Source organism: Danio aesculapii, chromosome 3 (assembly GCF_903798145.1).
Source record: "Danio aesculapii chromosome 3, fDanAes4.1, whole genome shotgun sequence".
In the NCBI taxonomy this organism is placed as follows: domain Eukaryota; kingdom Metazoa; phylum Chordata; class Actinopteri; order Cypriniformes; family Danionidae; genus Danio; species Danio aesculapii.
The window spans coordinates 18,961,280-18,985,421 of record NC_079437.1 but is presented as its reverse complement, the minus strand read 5'-3'; the positions used below and the strand labels follow the sequence as shown (position 1 = coordinate 18,985,421).

At 36.4% G+C, this 24,142-nt stretch overlaps 1 protein-coding gene across 1 annotated transcript in view; it reads right to left on the bottom strand.

Moving 5' to 3' along the window:
• Positions 1 to 4,982: 4,982 nt before the first annotated feature.
• The window catches only part of ngfra (nerve growth factor receptor a (TNFR superfamily, member 16)), a 78,522-nt gene continuing 59,362 nt past the window's right edge, over positions 4,983 to 24,142 (bottom strand). Inside the window, exons 4-6 of the mRNA XM_056453325.1 lie at positions 22,312 to 22,534; positions 20,036 to 20,238; positions 4,983 to 5,454 (exon numbers count right to left, since the gene is read on the bottom strand). Coding sequence (XP_056309300.1) covers positions 5,402 to 5,454; positions 20,036 to 20,238; positions 22,312 to 22,534 — 479 coding nt within the window. The 3' untranslated portion in view covers positions 4,983 to 5,401. The remainder of the gene's footprint in view (positions 5,455 to 20,035; positions 20,239 to 22,311; positions 22,535 to 24,142) is intronic.

Sequence of the window (24,142 nt, the reverse complement as noted above, 5' to 3'; positions counted from 1 at the left end):
TAATGGTCCTAATTGGAAAATCTTAAACTGGTAGCTGATAGATGACTATAAATAAAGCTATCAGGTGGTCATCGCAGTTTAAAGTGCCCCTTGTGTGATATTTTAAAGTGGTCATGAACTGAGAAACCAAAATTTCCTTGGTCTTTAGATATTTGAGGACTTGTAGTACTATGAAAACATCTTGTAAGTTTTGGAGCTCAAAATCATTGCGGTTCCTCGTAATAGAGTGGATAAGCTTCACTTCCAGAGTAGATTCACACCCACTTCTACTTCACTGCCTGTTTAACAATGTTAATATGCAAAATTGTAAGCCAATTAAAGCAGTGGGCGTTTATTTTTGAGTTTATAATTGGCCACGCCCATTCAACAGAACAGAAAACTGTCAATCACCTCAAAATGATGATTTTCTTTATGTAGAAGTTTTAATAACATAAGTGGACTAATTGGAAAATCTTAAACTGGTAGCTGATAGATGACTATAAATAAAGCTATCAGCTGGTCATCGCAGTTTAAAGTATCCCTTGTGTGCTATTTTAAAGTGGTCATGAACTGAGAAACCAAAATTCCCTTGGTCTTTAGATATTTGAAGACTTGTAGTACTATTAAAACAACTTGTAAGTTTTGGAGCTTAAAATCATTTCGGTTCCTCTGAAAATAGCTTATATTGAAGGCAGTCTGACAAAACAACAAGATTCTGGAAGGTTCTAATCTATGATGTAATAGAGTGGATAAGCTTCACTTCCAGAGTAGATTCACACCCACTTCTGCTTCACTTCCTGTTTGACAATGTTGTTATTGCCTACTTAACTACATCCAATCAGCTTGCAGTTGGAAAAAAAAACAAGCCACGCCCACTCTTTTCTCATTTAACTTACTGTTTCTCTAGGAACTATGTCGCAATGTGGAGAAGAAAAAAAACTATCGCAGATGGTTCATGCGTACTTAAGTCAACTTGTTGCTTTTAAGGCAATAGATTTACTCACTTTTTAAAGTAATTAATAGTCTGAATTTATAATGTAATTTTGTCCGAAAATAATTTTACATCCATCTGTGGTCAGAAGCACTTTTTTTAAATACACATTGCTGCTTCAGATCTTTCACGGTGTTTGAAATGGTTCATTCAAGGATTTCATCTCTCTAAGCCCCTCCTTTCTGCATTTTTTTACCTTGCTTTGATTGGTCAGATGACCCAGTAAGTTGTGATTGGTTGACTGCACTAATACAGAGAAATACAACCAGTAATAATCCTCATCCTTTGGAAGTGAAAAACACACACAACAGGGCACTTTAAGGTGATTAACTTAATTTTTGCACAATGATTGATTGATTTTGTGGTAACAAAATGTGACTTTCTTGTAGAAATATCATCGATACAGGAATGTTATTTGAGCTGAGAATAGAAAAGTTGGATAGAGATTCCCAGAATGGAGAGGCAAAGCTCCAGGCAAGGGAAGCTGAGCAGAACAGAGCCCCCCATGAGAGTGAACTGACTGTGGGCAAGAGAAACAGAAAGCTTCAGGGGTAATTACGACCTGCCTGACAGGAATGTCTCACTAATGCTGCTCATGTTTATTCCAGAGCCTGACAGCGAGCGCATTAGAAATGCAACGAACGACAGTCCATTAGATATTATGTGTGTGTTGGGTCCCTAACGCATATTTATGGGTGTAACATCCCACTGGATAGATTGAAAACAGGAAGCAGACTATTTTTAGTAGTTTTCTTTTTGAGTTGCTTGGTAAGGCCATTCTTATTTACTGTACATTGAAGGTGATACTATGATATTAAAATAGTTTCCTCTTCTTTCTATTTAGTCCAGGTCAATGTCGTGTCCTTGGATCGACTCTCATTGATCATGACTTGTTTCAGCACATGACTTCTGAGATGGCTCTGTAATTCAAACCACATTATGGCATTTGATTCTGCATCAGCGTTAGTGGAATGAAACATGTAGACAGAAAGAGTGAGAGAGCAAATGTGGATACGTGGAAAATCTAGACAGACAGATTCATCAAGAGCTACATTAAGAGTCAATGAATAAAGAAATAATATTTAAATGCAAAGAAGTTGAAATTATAATGGGATATCATAGTGCTGACTGCACATTTGATAACTCTGTAATATGAATTGTCAGTGAAATAATATTGGTTTGTTTATTTAAGATTTGTGATATTGAAGTTATTTGTGTCGCTTTCATATCACAATATCTTTAATATAAGCTAATGAAGTTTTAAGACTTAAGTTACAAAAAAGGCAATATACTGTGTTGTATTAAATTTCTTGATTAGTATATTGTTAAGACAATTTATTCAGGGGTGAATGAGATTTCTTCAGACATACTAGAACAATAATTATTGCAATTATTACAGAACCTGAGGGTTGGATTCACAAAAATAATTTTTAAAAATACTGTAAGATGTGGTAAAGTCAAAATATATTCAATTAATATTAAGTTTTCAATTTCATAATCTTTACAGATAATTGTTTACGTTAAGACTAATTATTACCTCAGAAATTGTTGCACATCCCTAGTAATACTACACTGTAAAACTCAAAAAGTTAAGGTAACTCAAATCATTTGAGGAAACCGATTGCAACAAACTATTTAAGTTCAAAAATAGATCTTAATGAGTACTGTGAACTTAATCCATTTGAGTAAACAGACCTTAATGAGTACTGTGAACTTAATCCATTTGAGTAAACAGATCTTAATGAGTACCGTGAACTTAATCCATTTGAGTAAACAGATCTTAATGAGTACTGTGAACTTAATCCATTTGAGTAAACAAAGCAATTTGAACACAGTAAAACCTAATAAATGAAGAGAACTCAAACCAACTGAGTACTGTAAAACCCAATAAGTTAAGGCAAACCGATTGCTACAAACCATTCGAGTTAAACTAATCTATATGAGTACTGTGAACTTACTCCATATAAGTTAATTTAAGTTAAGTAAAAGTAATTAGGTATTTAATTAACTCTTTACCTTCAACACAAACTTGAAAACTCTTTTCAAATGAGTAGAATTAACTTTCAGTCAATTTTGAGCTACCTTTACAGTGTACTATGTATTACTTGGAGCATGTTAAAATGTGATTTTAATTATAACAAAATATTTGAAATAACTCATATTAATTAGCGCATTTTTACCTTTGGGGGATTGTAGGACAAGTCAGAATCTATCCTAACAATAACATGTTATTTAATTTAATTAAATTTTTTTAATTGTAAATTTTTAATTCTTCTTATCTTGATATATTTTGAGAACAATATTAAGAAAAAGATATTTTTCTTTTTGGGGGGGACTCCGAAATGTGACCCTGAATAACAAAACCTTAATCGTCTTAATCGCCAAAAATACACATGTATGGGTCAAAATGACAGATTTTTGTCGTTTAGAGAACGAAGTAAATATCATGTTCTGTGATGACATTTTGTAAATTTCCTACCATAAATAAAGCAAAACTCAATTGATGATTAGTAATATGCACTGCAAAGCACTTCATATAAACAACTTTAAAGGTGATTTTCTCAGTATTTAAATTTTTGCATCCCTCAGATTTCACATTTTCATATAGTTTTATCTCTGGCAAATATTGCACCCGCTTCAAATGTTATCACTTGATTGAATGGGCTTTATCAGTGGTTATCAGCTGATAGGTATGGGCCAGTAGGGGCCTTCTGCGCTTACTGGTTGGCTCAGAAGGCTGTTATCATCCATCCACATGGTTAATCAGCTATACTAATAGAGAAGACTCCAGATCTGTTTTTACGGTTAGGTTTAGGGTTGCAGTAGGAGTAGACGTTAATAAAATACAATTAATGGGAAATTTAATAAATAATATGAAAAATTCTCATGGTTAATCAGCTATACTAATAGAGAAGACTCCAGATCTGTTTTTGCATTACTGTGACGGTTGGGTTTAAGATTGGGGTAGACGTTAATAAAATACATTTAATGAGAAATTTAATAAATAATCTAAACAAATCTTGTTAACTTCCAGCCGCAGCCGTATGTGATCTATAGCTGATTGACCATGTGCATGAATGATAACAGCCATCTGAGCCTACCAGTAGGCGCAGAAGGCCCCTACTGGCCCATACCTATCAGCTGATAACCACTGATAACGCCCCTTCAATCGAGTGATAACAATCGAATCGGCTGAGTATTGTCCTATGATAACAAACATGCATTATTGGAAAGCTTATTTATTTAGTTTTTATATGATGTATAAATTGCAATTTCAAAAATTTGACACTTATGACATGATGGTTTTGTGGTCCAAGGTCACAAACATTCCCAACGTTTTTCATTGAATGCCATTTAAGGAGACTATTATTTCCTTATAGAGTTTTGTGAATCCAGGTTGTTAAGTTGAATCTGACATAGAACTAAATTTTCACACAATTCTATCAAACTGTATGGTTAAATTAATGATAGGACATTCACTGTAAAGATGACTGCCTGAAAATAGCTCTGGTTTTGTGTTTGCGTTGTGACTCAGATTTCCGAAGAGGTAAGGCGAGAGCATGTAGGCAATGAAACCTAATCTGTGATGACTAGAGGAAGGCAGGGAATGTGACACGCTTTGTGTGTGTGTCTTTTATAGAGAAATAGCTGTCACAGAGAGTGTGAAAGAGAGAAAAGAGAAGGCGAGCTAAGTATAGATCTGAGTCATTACATTAGCAAAGGTCAGCAAATGTCACAGTCGTGTGTTGCTGTTGCCTATAAACACTGACCTGCGCTGATCAGTCGCTTTGATGAACTAGATGGTGACCGATAGTCATGTTAAACGCATACAATGCCTCAGGGCTGAAAACGGCTATAATTCAGATTAAATAAAGGGCCTTGATGCTATAGACAAAAAATGTATTAATACTTCAAAGATAAGGCAAAAAACTAAATCCTTATTAGATCAGTCCAGGTTGAGGAACCACAGTGCGGCTGCTAAACTTTAAGATACCCACCAAAGCTTGAATAGTTGTCTTTTTACTTCCTTTAGTGAAGCATCCAGAGTTTGTATCACAAGGACACGTTACTACATCTGAGAAACCCAGTATGTGTTAAACATTCATCAGAGTTTGTGGTGGGTCTCGGTATACATCATGGTCTTCAGAGTAATAGGCGTATGTTTATTTAGATGTTGCTACTTTAGGCCAGTGAGTCTGAAGGTCGATATGGATCCATTGGTGCTGTTGAACCTGCTCATCAATGAATCGTCCGTGCTGGGTTCAACAGGATCAAAGGTCTGGTCACTTAAATCTCGGCGAACCTCGCCGGCTGGCCGTCATGGCTTCAACTTCTCCATTCTCCTCTTTCTGCTTGCTTTCTCCTCTCATGTCTATCTTTCTCCTTCTCTGTATTGATTCATTGATAACGTGGCTTCCTCTTCCTCGCTGGTTAGGCCTGAGCTGGAGGAGAGTCAGGTTGAGTTGCTCCGTCCACTCTCACCACTAGAGGAATCAAGAGAAAGAACATATTAGCAGTAATACTTGGTTGAGTTAGCATCTAAGTGGATGTTGCAAAAGCTATACTTTCATTTATTCATTTTCCTTCGGCTTAGCCACACTGAAATGCCAACTGGCCCAGCTGCGACTCGAACCAGCAACTTTACTGCTGTGCACTCAAAACTACTGCTGTGCACTCAAAAAAAAAAAATATTTTGCTCGTTCAAACTACTTATTTAAAATGAGCTGAAACAACACAATTCTTGAGATTTCATTGGGACAACTTAATTTGTTTATGTTCAATCCACATAAATTTGTTAAAAGTGTAGGGTTAACTTAATCAATTTGTGTTGGGACAACAAGAATAAACTGTGTGGAACCCTGCATTTTTTACAGTGTGAGGCGACAGTGCTAACCACTTGCTAGCCACTGTGCTGCCATTTCCATACAACTATTTACAACTAAAATACTAAATGTGTGCGCACATTTTCGCACAAGTAACACTGTAAAAATGCAAGGTTCCACACAATTCATTCATGTTGTCCCAACACAAATTAACTTAACGTAACACTTTTAACAAATTTATGTAGATTGAACATTAAAAATTATGTTGTCCCAATGAAATCTCAAGAATTGTGTTGATTCAGCTTATTTTAAATGAGTAGTTTGAACGAGCAAAAAAAAAAATTTTTTTTTGGAGTGAAGGTAAGCTTTTTATCTGATAAGAAATATTAGATAATCATATAATGCACAATAATGCACATATTTTATATATATAACATCTAGATGTGTATATATTGAACTTTTTTATAGTTTACTTTATTTTCCATTTATTTAAATATCATTCTATGTTCTTGTATTGATATGTATGCATGTAGTGTATATCCTTGGAAAAAAAAAAAAAACTTTTTTGCGCACATTTGGTGAATAAAGCTCATTCAGATTCTGAAAATAATTGCATAAACTACAATGGAAACACTTTTACCAAATAAATTCCAGCATGAGTATCATTGGATCATCCTGTGATACACAATGGAACAGCACATTGCATAAGATCTGAAATGTTTTGGTCATTCTAAAATCTCTTCCGTCAAAGTCTGTTATCAATGCAGTTCAGCATTATTATTATTTTTTAATAAAAAGTAGTTCAGTATTATTATTATTATGGTGTTTTGAGAAAGCCAACATACTGTTATACTACATAAACATATTATTCTTCTGTCTTCTTTTTCTTCTGAGACTCATTTCTATATGCATCTCCTCCTAGACCGTTCATACTACAACCACCAAACTTACTCCAAACCTCTAAACTGGTCTGACTTGGGTGGCTTTATCTTTTCCAACTGACCCGGACAATCTGTAAAAGAACTATTGACTTAACATTGGACCAAACTTTGTGACCTCATAACTTTGCACCAAACTGTCATAGAAACTTAAAGCTGGGCTCATTTAACTCAGACTACCAATCTGCCAATCACTAATGACCTTTCAACTTACTAGCCACACCCTGGCAACCACTTACGGCACCCTAGCAACCATGTACTAGTGCATTTACAATATAAGGCAATACACACAAATGTGTTTTCTGTATTAATTATACCATTAAGTAACTTTTTTGCTTAGGTTAATATGTTAATAATACCATAATGATACCATGCCATCATAAGCCTAGTACAGTATTAGATTAATTTATTCATACTTGTGCATGAGTGGTAGTAACTTTTATAAAATGCCTTACAGCGAATAAAAGATTATCATGTGCACTAAATGAATCCTTTAAAGAACAAGATTATACATCATGCATCATGTCATTTGGGCTCAAATGAGATGCTCAGGGAAAAGTTTTTTCTTACTGAAGAACATGCATCTTCCATTTTTAGCCAGGCTGAGTGGAGCATCGAGCCGTTCCCCCTGGAGCTCTGAGCGTCCCGTTCCCCTCATGCCTGCCCTAACCATTTAACTGCAATCACTACTACATTCAGCCTGAGACACAAATGCCTCATTTTCCCACTAACCCTTCAATCTGTTGTCAATTGTGGGGCGCCTTGGAAACAGTTCCGGAATGCTGCAAGTAGGCTTTTAGTTCTGAGGTGCCGTTTTGTGTCTGGACCAATTCAGAGTTGTGCATTTGTGCAAAAAGGGGGTGGAAAAAACACACAGTAAAACCCTTTTTCCTGTCTTGTCTATGACATCATAGGAGACAAATGTAGCCACGTCTTCCTACTGCAGAAAACAATAGTGTACTTGGTTAATTAGATTGCAAGTAAGCTCACAAGTTGGCGTATTTGCTTGTATGAGAATGCCAGTGCCAGTTAAATACTCCAGTAATCTGTGAGCATTTGCATTACCTACAGTTTGTTTGTTTTTTCAAATATTTCTCAAATTATGTTTAACAGAGCAAGGAATTTTTCACAGTATTTACTATAATAATTTTTCTTCTGGAGGTCTTATTTGTTTTGTTTCGGCTAGAATAAAAGCAGTTTTTATTTTTTTAAAAAACATTTTTTGGTCAATATTATTAGCCCCTTAAGCTATATCTTGTTTGATTGTTTACAGCAGGGGTCTCAAACTCAGGGCCAGTGGGCCATTTATGGTCTGCCCTCCTCCTCCCTTGGGCCCACAACTGATGAAGAAAATTCTTCCCCAAAACGTATGTTTTTCAATCACTGTCATTATAGACTGATTTCGCACGGCCGCCATTTATAAAGCGAAATCGAGGCTGCGGTGTGAAGAATCCCAGAGGTATCACCTGGAGTCACACAAGACATTGTGTACCTGGCTGTATATTTTATCAGCGAAGAGAAAGTGACACAAATTTATAATTTCACCATCTTCTGAGTGACCAGAAGGTCCATTCTGAATGGATAGTGAAAATAAAAAGGGATATCAGAGGGTCAAGGGTTATCTTTCCCAAACAAATGGTTTAGATGCCATTTATCAAACTCAAGTTAATGCACTGATTCTTGTACTAAATTAGACCTGTCACGATACTGAAATTTATTTAAAAAAAAACACGTAAATTTTCTACTAACATTTAAGCACTGTTGAACGCAACACCGCTGCCATGGTGTTACCCATTTCTCAACAGAAATGACTGTGATTGGCCGTGAAGGTCATCAGTTCTCAGCACTTCAGCGCTGCTTACCGAGTGTAAACACAGACGAGCAATCTGCTGATCTTCGTGGGTTTGAAACGCTCCAGTGTCCGTGTATCTGTGTTTGCACTCAGTAAAGAGTGGAGAACTGATGACCTTCATGGCCAATCACAGTCATTTCTGTTGAGAACTCGTGAATATTATGGCAAATCAGCAGTGTTTAAGAACACGTTCAGCAGCACTTAAATCTTAGCGAGAATGGACGTTTTTAAAACTTCAGTAGTGGGACAACACTATTACAGACAACACGAGGGTCTGCTCCAGAGGACTGCATTGTTTTATCGCTCACTGGGTTACATAGGCTGAAGCAGGGATGCCCCCCATGGTGTTTACGGTGCCATGAACTGAAGCCTAGGAGGACACTCTTAAAGAGACTGGGATATTGGTAATATGCTAATATGCTTTTAATTGTTTCAGTTAAACTTTAATTATATTAAAGTGATGTTTACACCATATCTACATTTTGAAATTGCGGCAACAGCTGGAGGTTTGTAGTCCACACCATGTTGTTGCAATGTTTACAGTGCTGATCCTATACTTCCAGGTTTCACACCGCAGCCTCGCTTTGTTTTAAAATGGCGACCGCGTGAAATAAGCGTATTGTGCTGTCACATATAGCCACTTGTGGTTTTGACCCCCCACCTATTGGACGTTTAAAGTGCTGCACTATATTATACTGTATTTCAGTTTTACTTTCGGTTTCTCTCAGCATGCAGTCGAGAGTAATGCACATGCTTATTATTTTTGTGGCTGATTTAAACGTGCATAAGTGCTCTATTTTTACTAAAACTCCATTTTTGTAAATATTAAAGGGTCATTTGATTATTATCAGTTTTATACCACCTGTATTTGTTAAACAAACACTTCTTCATGGCTTACACGTTATGCTGATGGTGTAGCAAATGTGCAAATTTTGCTAATATTTGATTCAAATGGTCTCATTTAATAGATTTTCCTCTATTATTGAGATTTCTATGATAACTATGAACATTTTACTACTGCTTGAATTGAACATGTTAAATTAAATGTGAATATATACTTACTTTCCCCCTCTTTGTTGTAGTTTCACAAAAAAAGAAAGATACTAAGAAGAACAATTGCCAGTAAAGGCAGTAAAGTTACCCAAACTGTTTCTGCAGTTCTTACGCTATCTGTTAAACTTTTGATAAAGCAACAGTTGGTTGGGACAGAATAATAATATTTATTATTATCATTATTATGACTATTTAAATGTCAAAGTGCTAATTAAACAGCCGCAGATATATTTCAGCAGTTGTGTGAAGCAAAAAACTTGGTGATTTGCATCATTGGTGATAGGTAATGCTTGAAATATAAATATCAGGTCTGTGGTCCTAAGATGCATCAATTACATCACTTTTTTCTTGTGCTTGAATGTTAAAACATTAAAAAATGTATAGTCTTGAATTGCCAGTCACTGAAATGACCCCCTGCCAATTTGAGTTTGAGACCCTTGGTCTATAGAACAAACCACTGTTATACAATGACTTGCCTAGTTACCCTAACTTGTCTAGTTAACCTAGTTAAGCCTTTAAATTGCACATTAAGCTGAAAACTAGTATCATGAAAAACATCTAGTAAAATATTATTTACTGTCATCATGGCAAAGATAAAAAAAAATCAGTTATTAGAAATATTAAAACTATTATGTTTAGAAATGTGTTGGAAAAATCTTCCTTGCATTAAATAGACATTGAGGAGAAATATACAGGGGGCTAATAATTCAGGGGGGCTAATAATTTAGATTTTTTTTTTTCATTATTCAGTTGATTATAGCTTAAAACAAATCTGTCAAACTGGAGATTGTTTATCATAGTCAGTGCATGCTTTCGATGAAAACCTGGAAATGCTATGGTCTTCTGTCTCTTGAGGAGCGTCCTACATTTTGAGTGTCCTCAACGGAGGATGTGGTATTTCGAAATCACATTCTCTCGGCCTGCAGAGGGTAGATCTGACCAAATGTTATGCTCAAGAGAAGCTCCAAGACAGTGTGCGAAAATGTGCGCGGAGCAAACAGTAAATACTTCAATGTCTCGTCTGCTGTCACAGTTAAATGCAGTTCAACAATAGTGAGCATGCTATATGCACGTACACATATGCTACAGACATCAGACTGTTTTATTTAATAATTCATTCAAGAAACATGAAATCTTTGTAGATTTAGTAGCCTTCGTGTTTCAAGAAGGCTGACTTTTCTGTGAAACACGGAAGGTGTTTTTAAAAATGTTTCATACAATGAAAGTCAGTAGTAGAGCTGCACAATATTGGTAAAATCTGACATTTCAATATTTTATGTTTCTGTGATATATATTACGATATGAATACAATTTCACCAGATGGCTTGAATAACTCTATTTTGAAAATAATAATATTAATTTAGATTGATTGGGGTGTTTTTTGTTAGGGTATAAATCATGTATAAATAAATAAGAAACAAATTGCAAGCAAGAATAAATACAATAGAGCAAAAAAGTCAAGGTTTAAGGTTGTTCTTGACATTTATAAAATATTGCAAAAGTTTTCTACAAAACTGTTGTCACAATCACCAGCAATCTAGCAGTTGCAGATCGCTGGAAACTACACATCTGTCACTGAACTGGACTACTAATACTATCATGCACCTCACACACACCAGTTCCTGATTCCCCTGATTACTCACACACAGCTGGAAGCTCATGACACACTGATTACCAGGACTATATATGCATCTCACACATACACTTGGCTGAGTCTTGTTTATTTACTGTAGCATTACGAAGCGATCCATTGTCTTGCCTTGCTGTGTTTCCTGACCCTTGCCTTGTTTATTGTTTCATGTTGTTTGCCGCCTGCACTGATCTCTTCGCTTGTGACCCCGACTACTCTTTTGGATTACCTGAAAGCTTCTGTCTGTTGTGACCTTTACCTGCCTGACCATTCTCTTAATAAAGACGCTGCATTTAGATCCTCAACTCCATTGCCAGAACTGTTTATGTTACAACTGTAATGGAAACAAGGCTAGTAGAGTCCAATTGTTTGTTATGAACCTCTCAGACTCCTCAGTGTGTTATCTTTAAAAAAAAAAATTTTAAGCCCCAACTGCACTGACAGTACACTGCAAAAGAAATGCTGCATTCCACACCATCAATTTGTGTTGAGACAACATGAAGGAATTAAGTTAACTTGTTAGTTTTTACATATTTAAGTGGATAGAACCTAAAACAAAAAAAAAATCTCAAGAATTTAGTTTTTTCAGCTCATTTTAAATAAGTAGATTGAACAAAGAGTAAACGTAATTTTTTGTGTGTATGCGAAATGAGGCTTTTTAGGTGGATGGGGAACTTGAAAAGTAATAAATAAGACCATAGAGCATAGAGTAAAGGTCTAAAATTCACCATGGTTTATGCCTTATTGCCTTGGACCAGATGCATGGTCCACCGGGAATTGCCCCAGAACAGCCACTCAAACTCTCGCAGATGGCGTGACTGCTCTTCATGTAGAGCAAAATGTGGATGCGTGAGCTCACAAGTGCCTGAACTGAAGAAGGCTGAATTCCTTTAAAAAATTAAACACCCTTTCACCTTCATGCACCTCTTCTGATATCCACTCATCCATCTGTTCAATCCCCAGAGTCTAGTGAAAGCTGGATTGAGAGATGCTAGATAGAGCAAAGGGAAGGAAGAAGTGCTGGTACTTTAGCACTAACTGCTGACTGTTTGTTGGTAACTCCTCTTGAACGACTGACACAGCACAAGCTAATCAACTTATTCGTCACTTCTAACTGACAGCAACAGACCGGTGACTCTAAAACTCTAAAAGAGTCAAATGAAGAGACATGTACAGACAGCAACTGTATATTTTAATGATTCCATAGAAGAAGCAGCAAACATTTGCAGTTGAAGCTTATTAGCAGCTTGTTGGTAGATCAAAACAAAAAAAAATGAAACCGCCACTGGCACACCAGTAGGTCCAAATCAGTCTGTGATTTGTCACACAACAGCTGCTAATGAGCCAGTCTTACTGTCAGAACGCCTGGCCAGTGCACATTTTTCTCTAGGCTTTGAACTAAAAATTCTCACTCATTCACTGTCTAAAAAGCATGATTCCAAATAAATTGTGACTCATTTGTAAAGAGATCACAACTTTCTGATGATTCTATTTGCAAGATAACATAAGTAAGGAATAATCAACGGCTTGCCATGCATTAAAGGATTTAAATGCCAACGTGGAGGCAAAGGACCACACATCGGGCAGCGGAGCAAGCCGTTGATTATCCTGCTTATTCCATGGTTATTTGCCAAGATAGGCCAAAATTTACACTTACGCAGCGCAATATTTATCTGAATTTTTGTCAGTTTTTACATGTTAGATTTTCTAGTCCCTCCACTGACTCAGCTGTGACAGGCAGACGGAGAAAGAGAGAGAGATCATGTGTGTGCTGTTTATACCTGCTAACGTTAAGATGCCATTTCATCAATCCTGTCACAGGTGGACAAATAAGACATTCCCAGTCACACCTGGAGTGTGTTTCCAGTCACATTCCCAGTCATAGGTGTTTCTTTTGTCTACATTCTACAATTTCTTTTATGAGGGAGGATCTGTATATGGCTTTCTCTTAACATTACCTTTAATACTGCGAAAACTGGGCTACCTATAGCAGTATTTCCGTGATTTACATTTACATAATTCTACATCAATTGGTGACGTTTTTTCCCTCGCCATTGTCGCCACTGGCTTGCTCGGATCAGGACTTGTGGAGCTGCATACCGATGGATTTGCTCTTCAGTGTTTGAACTTTCAGCAGTGAAATTTAAACTAAACTAAACTTCAACTCTGAAAACTGGAACTATGTTAAATTGCTTTGACACAATCTACATTGTAAAAGCACTATATAATCTTATTAAATCTTATTAAAAGTCCCATATCAAATACACTTTATGAATGTTACTGTATGTTATGCATTGGCTACTCATCACAAAAACAAAAACATTACAATGCTAAACTTTGCTAAATATCCATTCACAAATCTTGTCAATGTTCTCAAATCAAAATAAACTGACGTTCAGATGGCTGTGGGCAAGAACAAACTGCAATGGGAACTCAGCAGTTAGTCAAAGGTCTGGTTTAGCAAGAAGATATCAGCATTGATGTTTCATTAGCTAAAGAGGTGGTGGTTTTTTAAACCTCCTAAAAAGGCTTTTATATTTGCCCATTTTCAACCCCATAGTTAATTATAGAGTGCACTGAAGCATAAAATTACTGCAGAACATTATTTAAAATGTTAAAATTAAAAATATTTAAAAATATACATCTATATATATCTACCTTATTAGGCGTCAGATGCTGTAATGGAAGACCCAAGTGCAAAGCATTGATCTGCATCTGTAGGCACTGAGGACTGAAGCTACAGAAAGACACTTGGCACTAATGCGTTTACTGTATATCTGGCGCCTGTGTGTTTACTAGTGTGAGAAATAATGGAGAGAAGCTGTGGCTAGAAAGTTTGAGAAGTAAAGATTTCTTCAAATATCTTAATTTTAATGAATAAAGTTAGTTATATGGTAAATGTTAAGTGTCTCATGTTGGGGTGAACTACCTGAAAAGCTCCTCATTTACATATACTAAATATTCTGTTAAATTTAACTATAATGCTCACTCACTTTCCTTCAACTTAGTGCCTGGTTTATTAGGGGTTGGCACAGTGGAATTAACCACCAATTACACAAACACGGAGAGAACATGCAAACTCCACACAGAAATGCCAACTGACCCAGCCGAGACTCGAACCAGCGATCTTCTTGCTGTGAGGCGATTGTGCTACCCACTGTGCCACTGTGCTGCCGATTGAACAAGATAGAAAAATAAATATTATCTGTTTATTGTATTATGATCATTATATATATCATTTTCCATTTAAGATGATCTTCATTCTCTCTGTGAGATTGATTGGGATGTTTTCGTGCATCTTGGGCCTCTTAAGTGAAGTTATGTTGAGGGTCTGCTTCACATTCCTGACACTCTTGTTTTTGCTTTTCTGTTTCTTTGCAAAGGTTGCATCTCCTCCCCCCAAACCCATCACTATTCAGCAACCAGCTCCCATAATGCATTTCTGCACCCTCTCAAGAACGTGATAATTCACATTTCCAAAACCCAAGACTGTCTGTTGTTCTCACTCATCTAATCGAGCTTGAACCCACCATCTTTCTTTCTTTCTTTCTTTCTTTCTTTCTTTCTTTCTTTCTTTCTTTCTTTCTTTCTTTCTTTCTTTCTTTCTTTCTTTCTTTCTTTCTTTCTTTCTTTCTTTCTTTCTTTCTTTCTTTCTTTCTTTCTTTTCTCTCTCTTTCTATCATTGGCTGATGCACTGCATGTATGACACAGAGGTTAACACAATGCCCTTGGCTCGCAGCGCCGTTTACAATAAAAGCAAATGAAAATGCTGCTATTTATTTATTCATTAAGAAGGTGCTTTCATCTGGAGTGATTCACACTGGCCAATACTATCTCTCCCTCCTTCACAAAACACACACACACATATACGTACACACCGTGCGCAAAACATTAGATAGTTGACATTTTAATATTTAATAAACCATTCAAAGTGCTAACCCCTCTTTGTAAACAGACTTCGCTTGTGCCATTATGATGATCTTTCAGTTCTCTGTTCGGTGATATTTGCAGGTCATAAATCACAGCAAAGAAAAACAGTGATTAGATGTTTCAACTCTAGCAATTTTTGTGTGTGTTTAAAACATTTGGTCTTGTTATGAAACTTATCACACACATTTATAGACTATAAGGGAAGTTATTCACATTGTAGGCTTTCATACTGCTGTATTTTTAGTTCTCTGGTCTTTGTTAAAAGTGTAACATCTGCACCAAACGGTACTGAAATATTTTCTTCTTATTTAGTTGTCCAACAAGATTGCTGTGTGAAGATTGTCTGTTTTCTAAAGCAGAGATTTCCAAACTATGGGCCACGGGCCAAATTTGGCCTTTACTAACCTTTGAATTGGCCCAGTGTCCCATTTGAGAAGAGAGTGAGAATAATGGGGAGGGTTGCTTGGGGCGAATATCGCTGACAGAGATCATCATTTTGAATTTGATGTAACCTTTTGTTTATTTTGTTTTGTAAATTAATCAGATTTTTTAAAATGTAAATACTGTCACTCGACAGATAGAGGTCAATGCACAAGACATCAGCGAGCAAATCAAATCAATGGCACGTGCAGCTTGCGCCTGATTCACACGCGGGCTTCAGCATCATAGCTTGACGGAGGACGGGTCTAAAGTTAGGGCTGACGCGATCATCATAGCAGCATCAGGCAATAAAATTAGGCCCCGTTTACACTAGTACGTTTTAGTACTAAAACGGCATTTTAGAATGAAAACGATCTGTTCTCAGGTAACGTGTTTTGGCTGAGCGCAAAGATAAGTTAATAACTAATGTAACCATGTACATTCTGTATACTGACTGATTGTTTTCCTTTATTTCCTATATTATATAAACTTATTGTACGTTATACTTTTATTATGGCCATTATTGATTATTAACTCTTTCAGCAAAAGAGAGGGTATGTTTCGTATTTTCAATGAAAATGAAAAGAGTCATGTTATAGGCTCCGTTTTGTTAGAAATATGCATACAGTGAAGACGACGGTCATATATGCAGCACGACGCCTCAACATTTCTGCTGTCTGTTAAGTTGTTAATATCAAAATGAAAAAAGCAGTTCCTTATATCATGTTTTCATTTTATTGTTAAACAACGTACGTATCCAGGATGATGTGAATAATGTTATAAAGTACACTGTTCCCTTTAAAAATTTACCCGACATGTCCTCGGGAGTCTGTTTTCCATATCAAACTTGCGAAGTCTGAACTTACAAGGAGAGGATGCAGGACAGAACTGTGTGTAGGCTGCTTAATATTAAGGAAAAGCCTCAATAAGATAAGCAAATGTCTGCAGCCCCGCCTCCGTTTTCAGATGTCTCTGTTTTGCCCATCCACACCGAGACGGAGCAGCAGTACTTTAGAATGAAAACGGCCTCTTCAGCTATTTCAAAACGCTCTGTTTTCAGCACTCGAAAACTCCGGCGTAGTGTGGACGGATGGCGTAACCGTAGCAAAACTTAAGCGTTTTAAAATGAAAATGCATTAGTGTAAATGGGGCCTTAGTCCGCAACCATCTGTCTGAGCTGGGGTATTTGCATAAAGCGATCTGATGGCTGACACTTCTGTTGGCACTTGAAAAGTTGAGAAATTCAATTCAACGCTGCTGAAGAGGCTCCGACGGATCCACAATTCAGTTTGGCAGAACTTGACTTTATACATTCAAATTGAATGAAAAGCATTGTCGCTGACGCCCTGTGTGAATGGGCTGTTAGTGTCTTCAGCATTGAACTCCATAGTGTTGTTATGGAATTGTTTATATTTTTGCTGTAATAATTTTATTATATTTTTAAAAATATATATACTGCATTAGGTAATTAATTTAAAGCAATGTTTTGTAGTTATTTTCAAATAATAGGAAATAATTTACTCATGGACAATTTAATGTAATATAGTTTGGTATATTTACCTTCAAATAGTTTTGCCTTCAACTATATATAAATATATATATATATATATATATATATATATATATATATATATATATATATATATATATATATATATATATATATATATATATATGGTGGGGCATGTCAGATGCTAGAGAGCATTTAATTGGTCAAGATTTTATGAGAAACTGAGGTATGAGGTGACTTGAATAAAACCGTTGATCCATTTAGGCAGAAGTGACAAACTACAAACTTTACCAACACACCTCATGCCAATTCGTTATTTTTTTATTTAGTGGCTAATTCGTATGAATTTGTATGATCTCATTCATACAGTTTAGTACGATTTGCTCATCTCCCAATTGGGGTTGGGTTTAGGGGCAGGGTTGGATGCAACACCACCTTTTTAAAATCTTACATTTTTGTATGACAATTTTGCCACTAATCTGACAAAACGTGAAATAGCTATGTTTCCTTATCAGTTTTATGTCTCCTAAATGCACATTTTGTCACTGTTTTGGTGCACACTAGCTTAAAGATATCCTTAAAACCAAAGCAAAGCAAATATGGAAGTAACTGAAACTGCAATTCATTGAAATTCCGCTAGTACTGGCTCCATAATAGAGCACATTTCTACTGAGCCCACTGTTAAAATGGCCAACTTTACAACAGAAATAAAGGTGTTTACAGCCTGGTACAAAAAACGATTTTGGTTCATATAGCTGATATTACCCTTCATGACAACTGTGAGGAGGGTGAATTAGTTTTTTATAACTTAACCGTTTAGTTTATATTAAGTTATATTAGGTCTGCATAATTAAGGGCGTGGCCACTTGAGTGACAGCTAGGTCTCGCTGGTCACCGTCACTTCACCTTACCTGATTCCGGCTGATTAGCCGCTGAACTCGGCATATATATCCTATTTTTGTTTTGTTTTATGTAGCTTTACACAGTCAGTTGCATTTTGGAATTATTTCCTAAAATTATCAGATGATATGGCATGCTGTGCACTTAATTGTGCTCACAAACCATTCAAGTGGCCTCCATTTTCCAGGTGTGTGAAATTATATACTTATATACCATCTCTATAAATGTATTAGTTTTATTTAAGATCACTTATATTTTTCTTTAGACCCGTAAAGCACTGCAGAATCTGACAGATTGATTAGCTGTAGGCTATAAAACAGTCATCTGAAATGTTGTCATACAGTTTTATGCCTGGATTTCATACACGTAAATAGCCTTACATTTACTAACCCAGACTATATTTGAAGTATTGGGAATAAATTTGCGTTTTCCTCCTGTAAAAAACATCATGAGAGCAATGTTTAGTGGCTCAATGTGTTACATCAGTGTTTTTAAAAGTCTAGGCACTGTATTCATATAGTATACAAACAAGCACAAGTGGTCAGAACACAAACGAATCGCAGGTAATGAAGTATTAAGCGTTTCTCTCAAAGAAAAGCCTGTCTAAGCAAAATGCTAGCAGGGGTCTGTAGCTCCGCTCGCGCTTCGCCTTTTTGCCCTTGTTTGGTATCCGCCAGTAGGTGCGATGACGTGCCAACAAAATAGCGACGACTGGCCACGCCTACTTGTAGCTTCTTTTGCGTTCTTCAGAAACCTATGGGTGACATCACGGATACTACATCCATATCTTTTACAGTTTATGCTTAAAATGAACAATACTGATACTAACATCTAAAAAACGCATAGGACCTTTTAATTGCATAGGACCTTTGAAATGCTTTCTCTGTGCTTAATCGATTTGACCAAGCTATGTGCATACATTTAATGCTCTTCAAACTGAGGCAGTTTGTCCCCGGTGAACATGTTTGACATCCTGCCCTGCACTTTGCAGCAGGTTGAATCAACATGCCCACTTTATTGTTGGCTTGTAATCCCTCCCTGTCTCGTCCCAATGGCGTCAGTGCGCAGTGAGGGTACGACAGGACTGTAATCACTCTTTTAAATATTATTGAACAGCACATGAGCGATTTGGAGATTTCTCTGGAATGCACGAAAGCACGTCTTGGGTTTATTTTCAGGCTTTGCGCATGTGTATATCGCTGCCATTCTCCACTTGTGTGTTCTTTTTGAGATGTGAATGATAAACGTGTCAGCAATGCCATCCGCAGCCAGCCTTACATGGAAATGCCAAGTGTATAATATAGTGGAGCGTGAAAAGAAGATATGAGAATGGAGAGAGAGAGAGATACTGAAGATACACACAAGAGGAATGAGAGGTGTGGGTGGATATTTGTAAAAAGCATTGTACACAGGGACATCGTTTGAAGCTAACTTGGCTACAGAAATGACTATGAGCTCGTTTACATGAATGTTTTTAACCCAATTATGCTTAATTAGACATGAATGAATGTGGTCATGTAAAGGTGATTACACAAACGTGTTCTCATTTCATGTAGTTTGAGTAGAGGTGGTACAATCAAAATGCTGCATACAGTAAAAAGGAAATAATGCTGATATTAAACTATATAAGCTGAACTCTTCATCAGTTTTAATGAGTTATTTAACATGTTATTTAATATGCTAATTAGTATAGGTTTTGACATTACTACTGAGAAATATACTGATTTATCAATAAGGTCTTATAAATCAGGTCGTAGTTTATGAGTGTGTGTGTGTGTGTGTGTTAATGTGAGAGTTTATGGGTGTTTCCCAGTACTGGGTTGCATCTGGAAGGGCATCCGCTGTGTAAAACATATGCCAGAGTAGTTGGCAGTTCATTCTGCTGTGGCGAGCCCTGATAAATAAAGGATTAAGCCGAAGGAAATTGAATGAATGCTGGGTTATTTGTTTGCGATTTTTAGTTATCAGTATGTATGTAAACGCATGTAAAAATGGAGTCGTGATCTTACCGATCTGCTCTGCTGCGTGAAGCTGTGTGTGGGCCTGCGCTTGTGCCTGCGTCTGTGACTGCGCCTGCTGCTCCTGCAGACTCTGACTGTCCACTGAGATGCCGCTGTCACTGTGCAGCTTCTCTCCTTCTGGAGACGGTGTCTGATTGGCTGTGGCTGCGCGATTATTAGCTGCCTGTTTATTCTGCTTGCAGCTGTTCCACCTGGACGACACAGATGCACACGTACAGTACAAATGAATGTAATGAGAGACAGGAAAACGTTCGCTGCTTTCAGATGCAACAACAAACACTTGTGTATGCTAGTGGTGGATTTTTTTTTTCTGGACACACCTTTATTCTTTCAATATTTGACACTTTTTTTTTTAGTTTGAGGGGTAGTTCACTCAAAAATAAACATTCTGCCACCATTTACTCACTCTTCATACAGTATGTTCAAAACCTGTTTGAGTTTCTGTTGAACACAAAAGAAAATATTTAGAAAAATGCTGGTAATCGGCACCCATTGACTTCTCAATGACTTCTCAACAGTTCAACAGAAGAAAGAAACTCATAAATGTTTAAAACCATGGGGGATAATAAATAATGAGGTCATTTTCATTTTTGCGTAAACTATCTCATTAATATCAATAATTTTGTGACGATAAAACCAAATTGGTTAGATTTCATGGTCATATTCACCCGTTTCAAATGATATCACGCGATTGGGCATTATCAGTGGTTATCAGCTGATAGATATGGGCCAGGGGCCTTCTGCGCCTACTGGTAGGCTCAGAAGGCTGTTATCATCCATCCACATGATTAATCAGCTAAACTAATAGAGAAGACTCCAGATCCAGATCTGTTTTTACGTTACTGTGATGCTTGGGTTTAGGGTTGGGCTATGCGTATACATTAATAAAATACAATTAATAGGAAATGTAATAAATGAAATAAATAATTCTGGTGGTTAATCAGCTATACTAATAGAGGAGACCCCAGATCCAGATCTGTTTTTGCATTACTGTAATAGTTGGGTTTAAGATTGCAGGAGACGTTAATAAAATACAATTAATGGGAAATTTAATAAATAATCTAAATAATTCTTGTTAAGTTCCGGCTGCACCCGTATGGGATCTATAGCTAAATAACCATGTGGACGAATGATAACAGCCTTCTGAGCCAACCAGTAGGTGCAGTGAGCCCCTACTGGCTTATAACTATTTGGGAACAGATGAATCTCTGAACGAATCAAATGGGAGTCGTTGGGATAATTAGGTAAAAATGAATGCATATTGTAAGACAATGAAACTGTTGTTGAAGACCCCCAAAACCAAAATATGACATTTTTTAATGCATAATAGGGGCTCTTTAAAATCAAGATCACTTTTTTCTCATGATTCTATGGATGTAAAATAAAGGTTAATATGAGTAGGCTATTATTATTGTTATTCTCAAACATATGGTAAAACAACACATGTGCATTCTGCATCCTCTCAGTAGAAAACAAACAGTGGGTCAGCTCATGTGGGATTTCGCACACTTTTAACACCATTTGGAGGTGTCCTTGTTGCTGAGCAATTTATATAAAACAATGTGAAGACTTCTGCTACCGTCTTTATGCTTCTCTCCTGACCTTGAAAATATAATTGGCTGAATCATAGAATAGCTGGATTAGCATCGTGTGTAGGGTCAAATCGAGATCGCAATCTTTTTTCGATTAGCCCTACATGAAATTTTTGAATGAAATTAACATTTGAGGAAGTAATAATTGAGCAAGAAAGTGCATTAAAGGGAGCAAAAATGGCATCCAATATATATATATATATATATATATATATATATATATATATATATATATATTTATTTATTTTTTTTTTTATATATATATATTTATTTATTTATTTATTTTTATATATAATAATAATAAATGCTCATTTAAACATTTCTTTTTCTAAGAAACCTGGAAAAAATTATTATATTAAGTAGTACTTTATAGAAATATTAAGTAGTTCTGTATCTTTAACAAAATTCAAAAAACCTTAATGTTTCTTGTGCATTAATTCATTATAATCTTAAGTTTTCTAAACACTCGTGTGACATTGACAACTGAAGAAAACCAAGCTTTGCTATCACAGGGATACATTTGAAAATAAAAATATTACAGATCAAACAAATGCAGCCTTTGTGAACCTAAGATTCTTCTAAAACTCTTACAGACCACCAAACTTTTAAAAGCTATAACCTTTATCTAAAAGCAATAAAAGCCTATGATTTGTTTGCACTGCTTTTGCTCACCTTTTGAAAATGATGTACGCCAGGAGGCCGACCACAACCGCAGCCAGGATGGAACAGTAGATGGGGATCAGGTTCTCATTTAGCCCTCTGCCAATGAAGTGAGGGGAGCTGGGTTTGGGTGTGGTGGCATCATCTCCAGGGCTAGGGCTCCACAGACGATCCAAATCAGTGTCAAATGAACCGGAATCATCCGTGGAAGTGGGATAGGTGGGACTCAGTGGATCTAGCATATAGAGAGAGAGAGGCAGTCACACAAACTGAAAACCACTCTAAACAGGATTCACACTCTATTATATTTATGTAATTTAAAATGCAAATGGGATATTGAACTGAACCTAATGAGACAGTCAGTGGAAGCTGTGAAATTGACCAATCGCTGTCTGCATGGTGTTACATGATATATAGCCCTTTTCACCCACTAAAGGCACTATTTGTCTTTTTATCTGTCTTCCTCTCTTTATTGATTTGATGCATAATTTATAGAAAGGCATCCCCCCATAAACTTCTCCCAGTTCCCTATAGAGGACAATAGAGGCCGTCCACCTTTTCAGAAGCCTTTGTGCCGGAAGCATTTTTCCCATTCTCTTTATTATTCTCACATTAATCGCATTACAAACTAGTACTTTATAGCTTTTAATAATAAATTATTCATCCAATGAAGCTTTCCAAAAATGATGTATTATTGACTTTACTATTTAAGTCTTTTATTCAGTATGCATTTGACGTTTTAATACAGAACAAAATCAATCTCTGTGGAGGAAATGAATGGAATTTTTACTAAGGGAACCCAACTGTTGCACTTTATACACACACACACACTCACACACATACACACACACAGATAGTCACAAAATCTCCCTTGCTTTCCTGTTGAACTCTTCACTCCTCCTGAAGGAAAGATTTCAGAACGGAGTGGAGATTGTTATGGTTCATTTCTTTCGTGGCTGTAAAATTGGTGGTGACAGAATTTGATCTGGCTCAACATGAGGTCTTAACATGGCTCTCTAGAATATTCTCATTCTCTGAACTATTCCAGAGCGTACATGTGCGTGACGGATTGAGAAATGCTGAAACCGAAAAACCTCTTCGTTCTCTGTTTTATTTTTGATTCCGACAAAGCAACTATTGAGTAGTCAGAGGTGCCATATTTTGCAGCAAAATTAAAAAAAAACACTCCTAATTTACATGGATGATATTTTGAGATTTTGAAAGCTTTTGTAGATGTGTTGGAGATGAGGTGCTCTTCGGGTTGGATTTCCATTATGTGCAATCAAGCCTCTACGATTCAGAATGATGCCTCAGCACGATTACTCCAACAAATCCTGAGGTGCCATTTACACAAGTGCACTTTTGTATTAAAACACTTAAGTTTTGTTATGGTTATGCCAGGTATCATTGTAAGTGGAAATATTGAATGCTTCACTAGCGAGAAATCTGTTAAACAGACCATCTGCAGTGTGAGGATAAACAACCAGCCTCCTCCATTCTGCCTCTTTACTTTCTCTTTATTTTACTTTTATTCTACTTTACTTTTGTGGATAAGAATGTGAAAATTAGGGTTGCGTTGGTCTTAAAATAGCAGTGTAGAGTGTATCATAGGACCCTTTGTAACAAAAAGGGGCTATATGATACATCACAATCATAACTGATTCTTCAATCTTTGTTTAAAAATTAAAGGAAAAACAAAAATGAAGTAAAAAAAGGAGGGGGGAGGCACAGGTTGTTTTAATTAGTAAAAGATTATTCTAGATAAAACATTAGGAAGACATTGACGGAAATACAAATCATCCATAAAAGGCACACACCAGACCATCAATATGACAATGGTTTG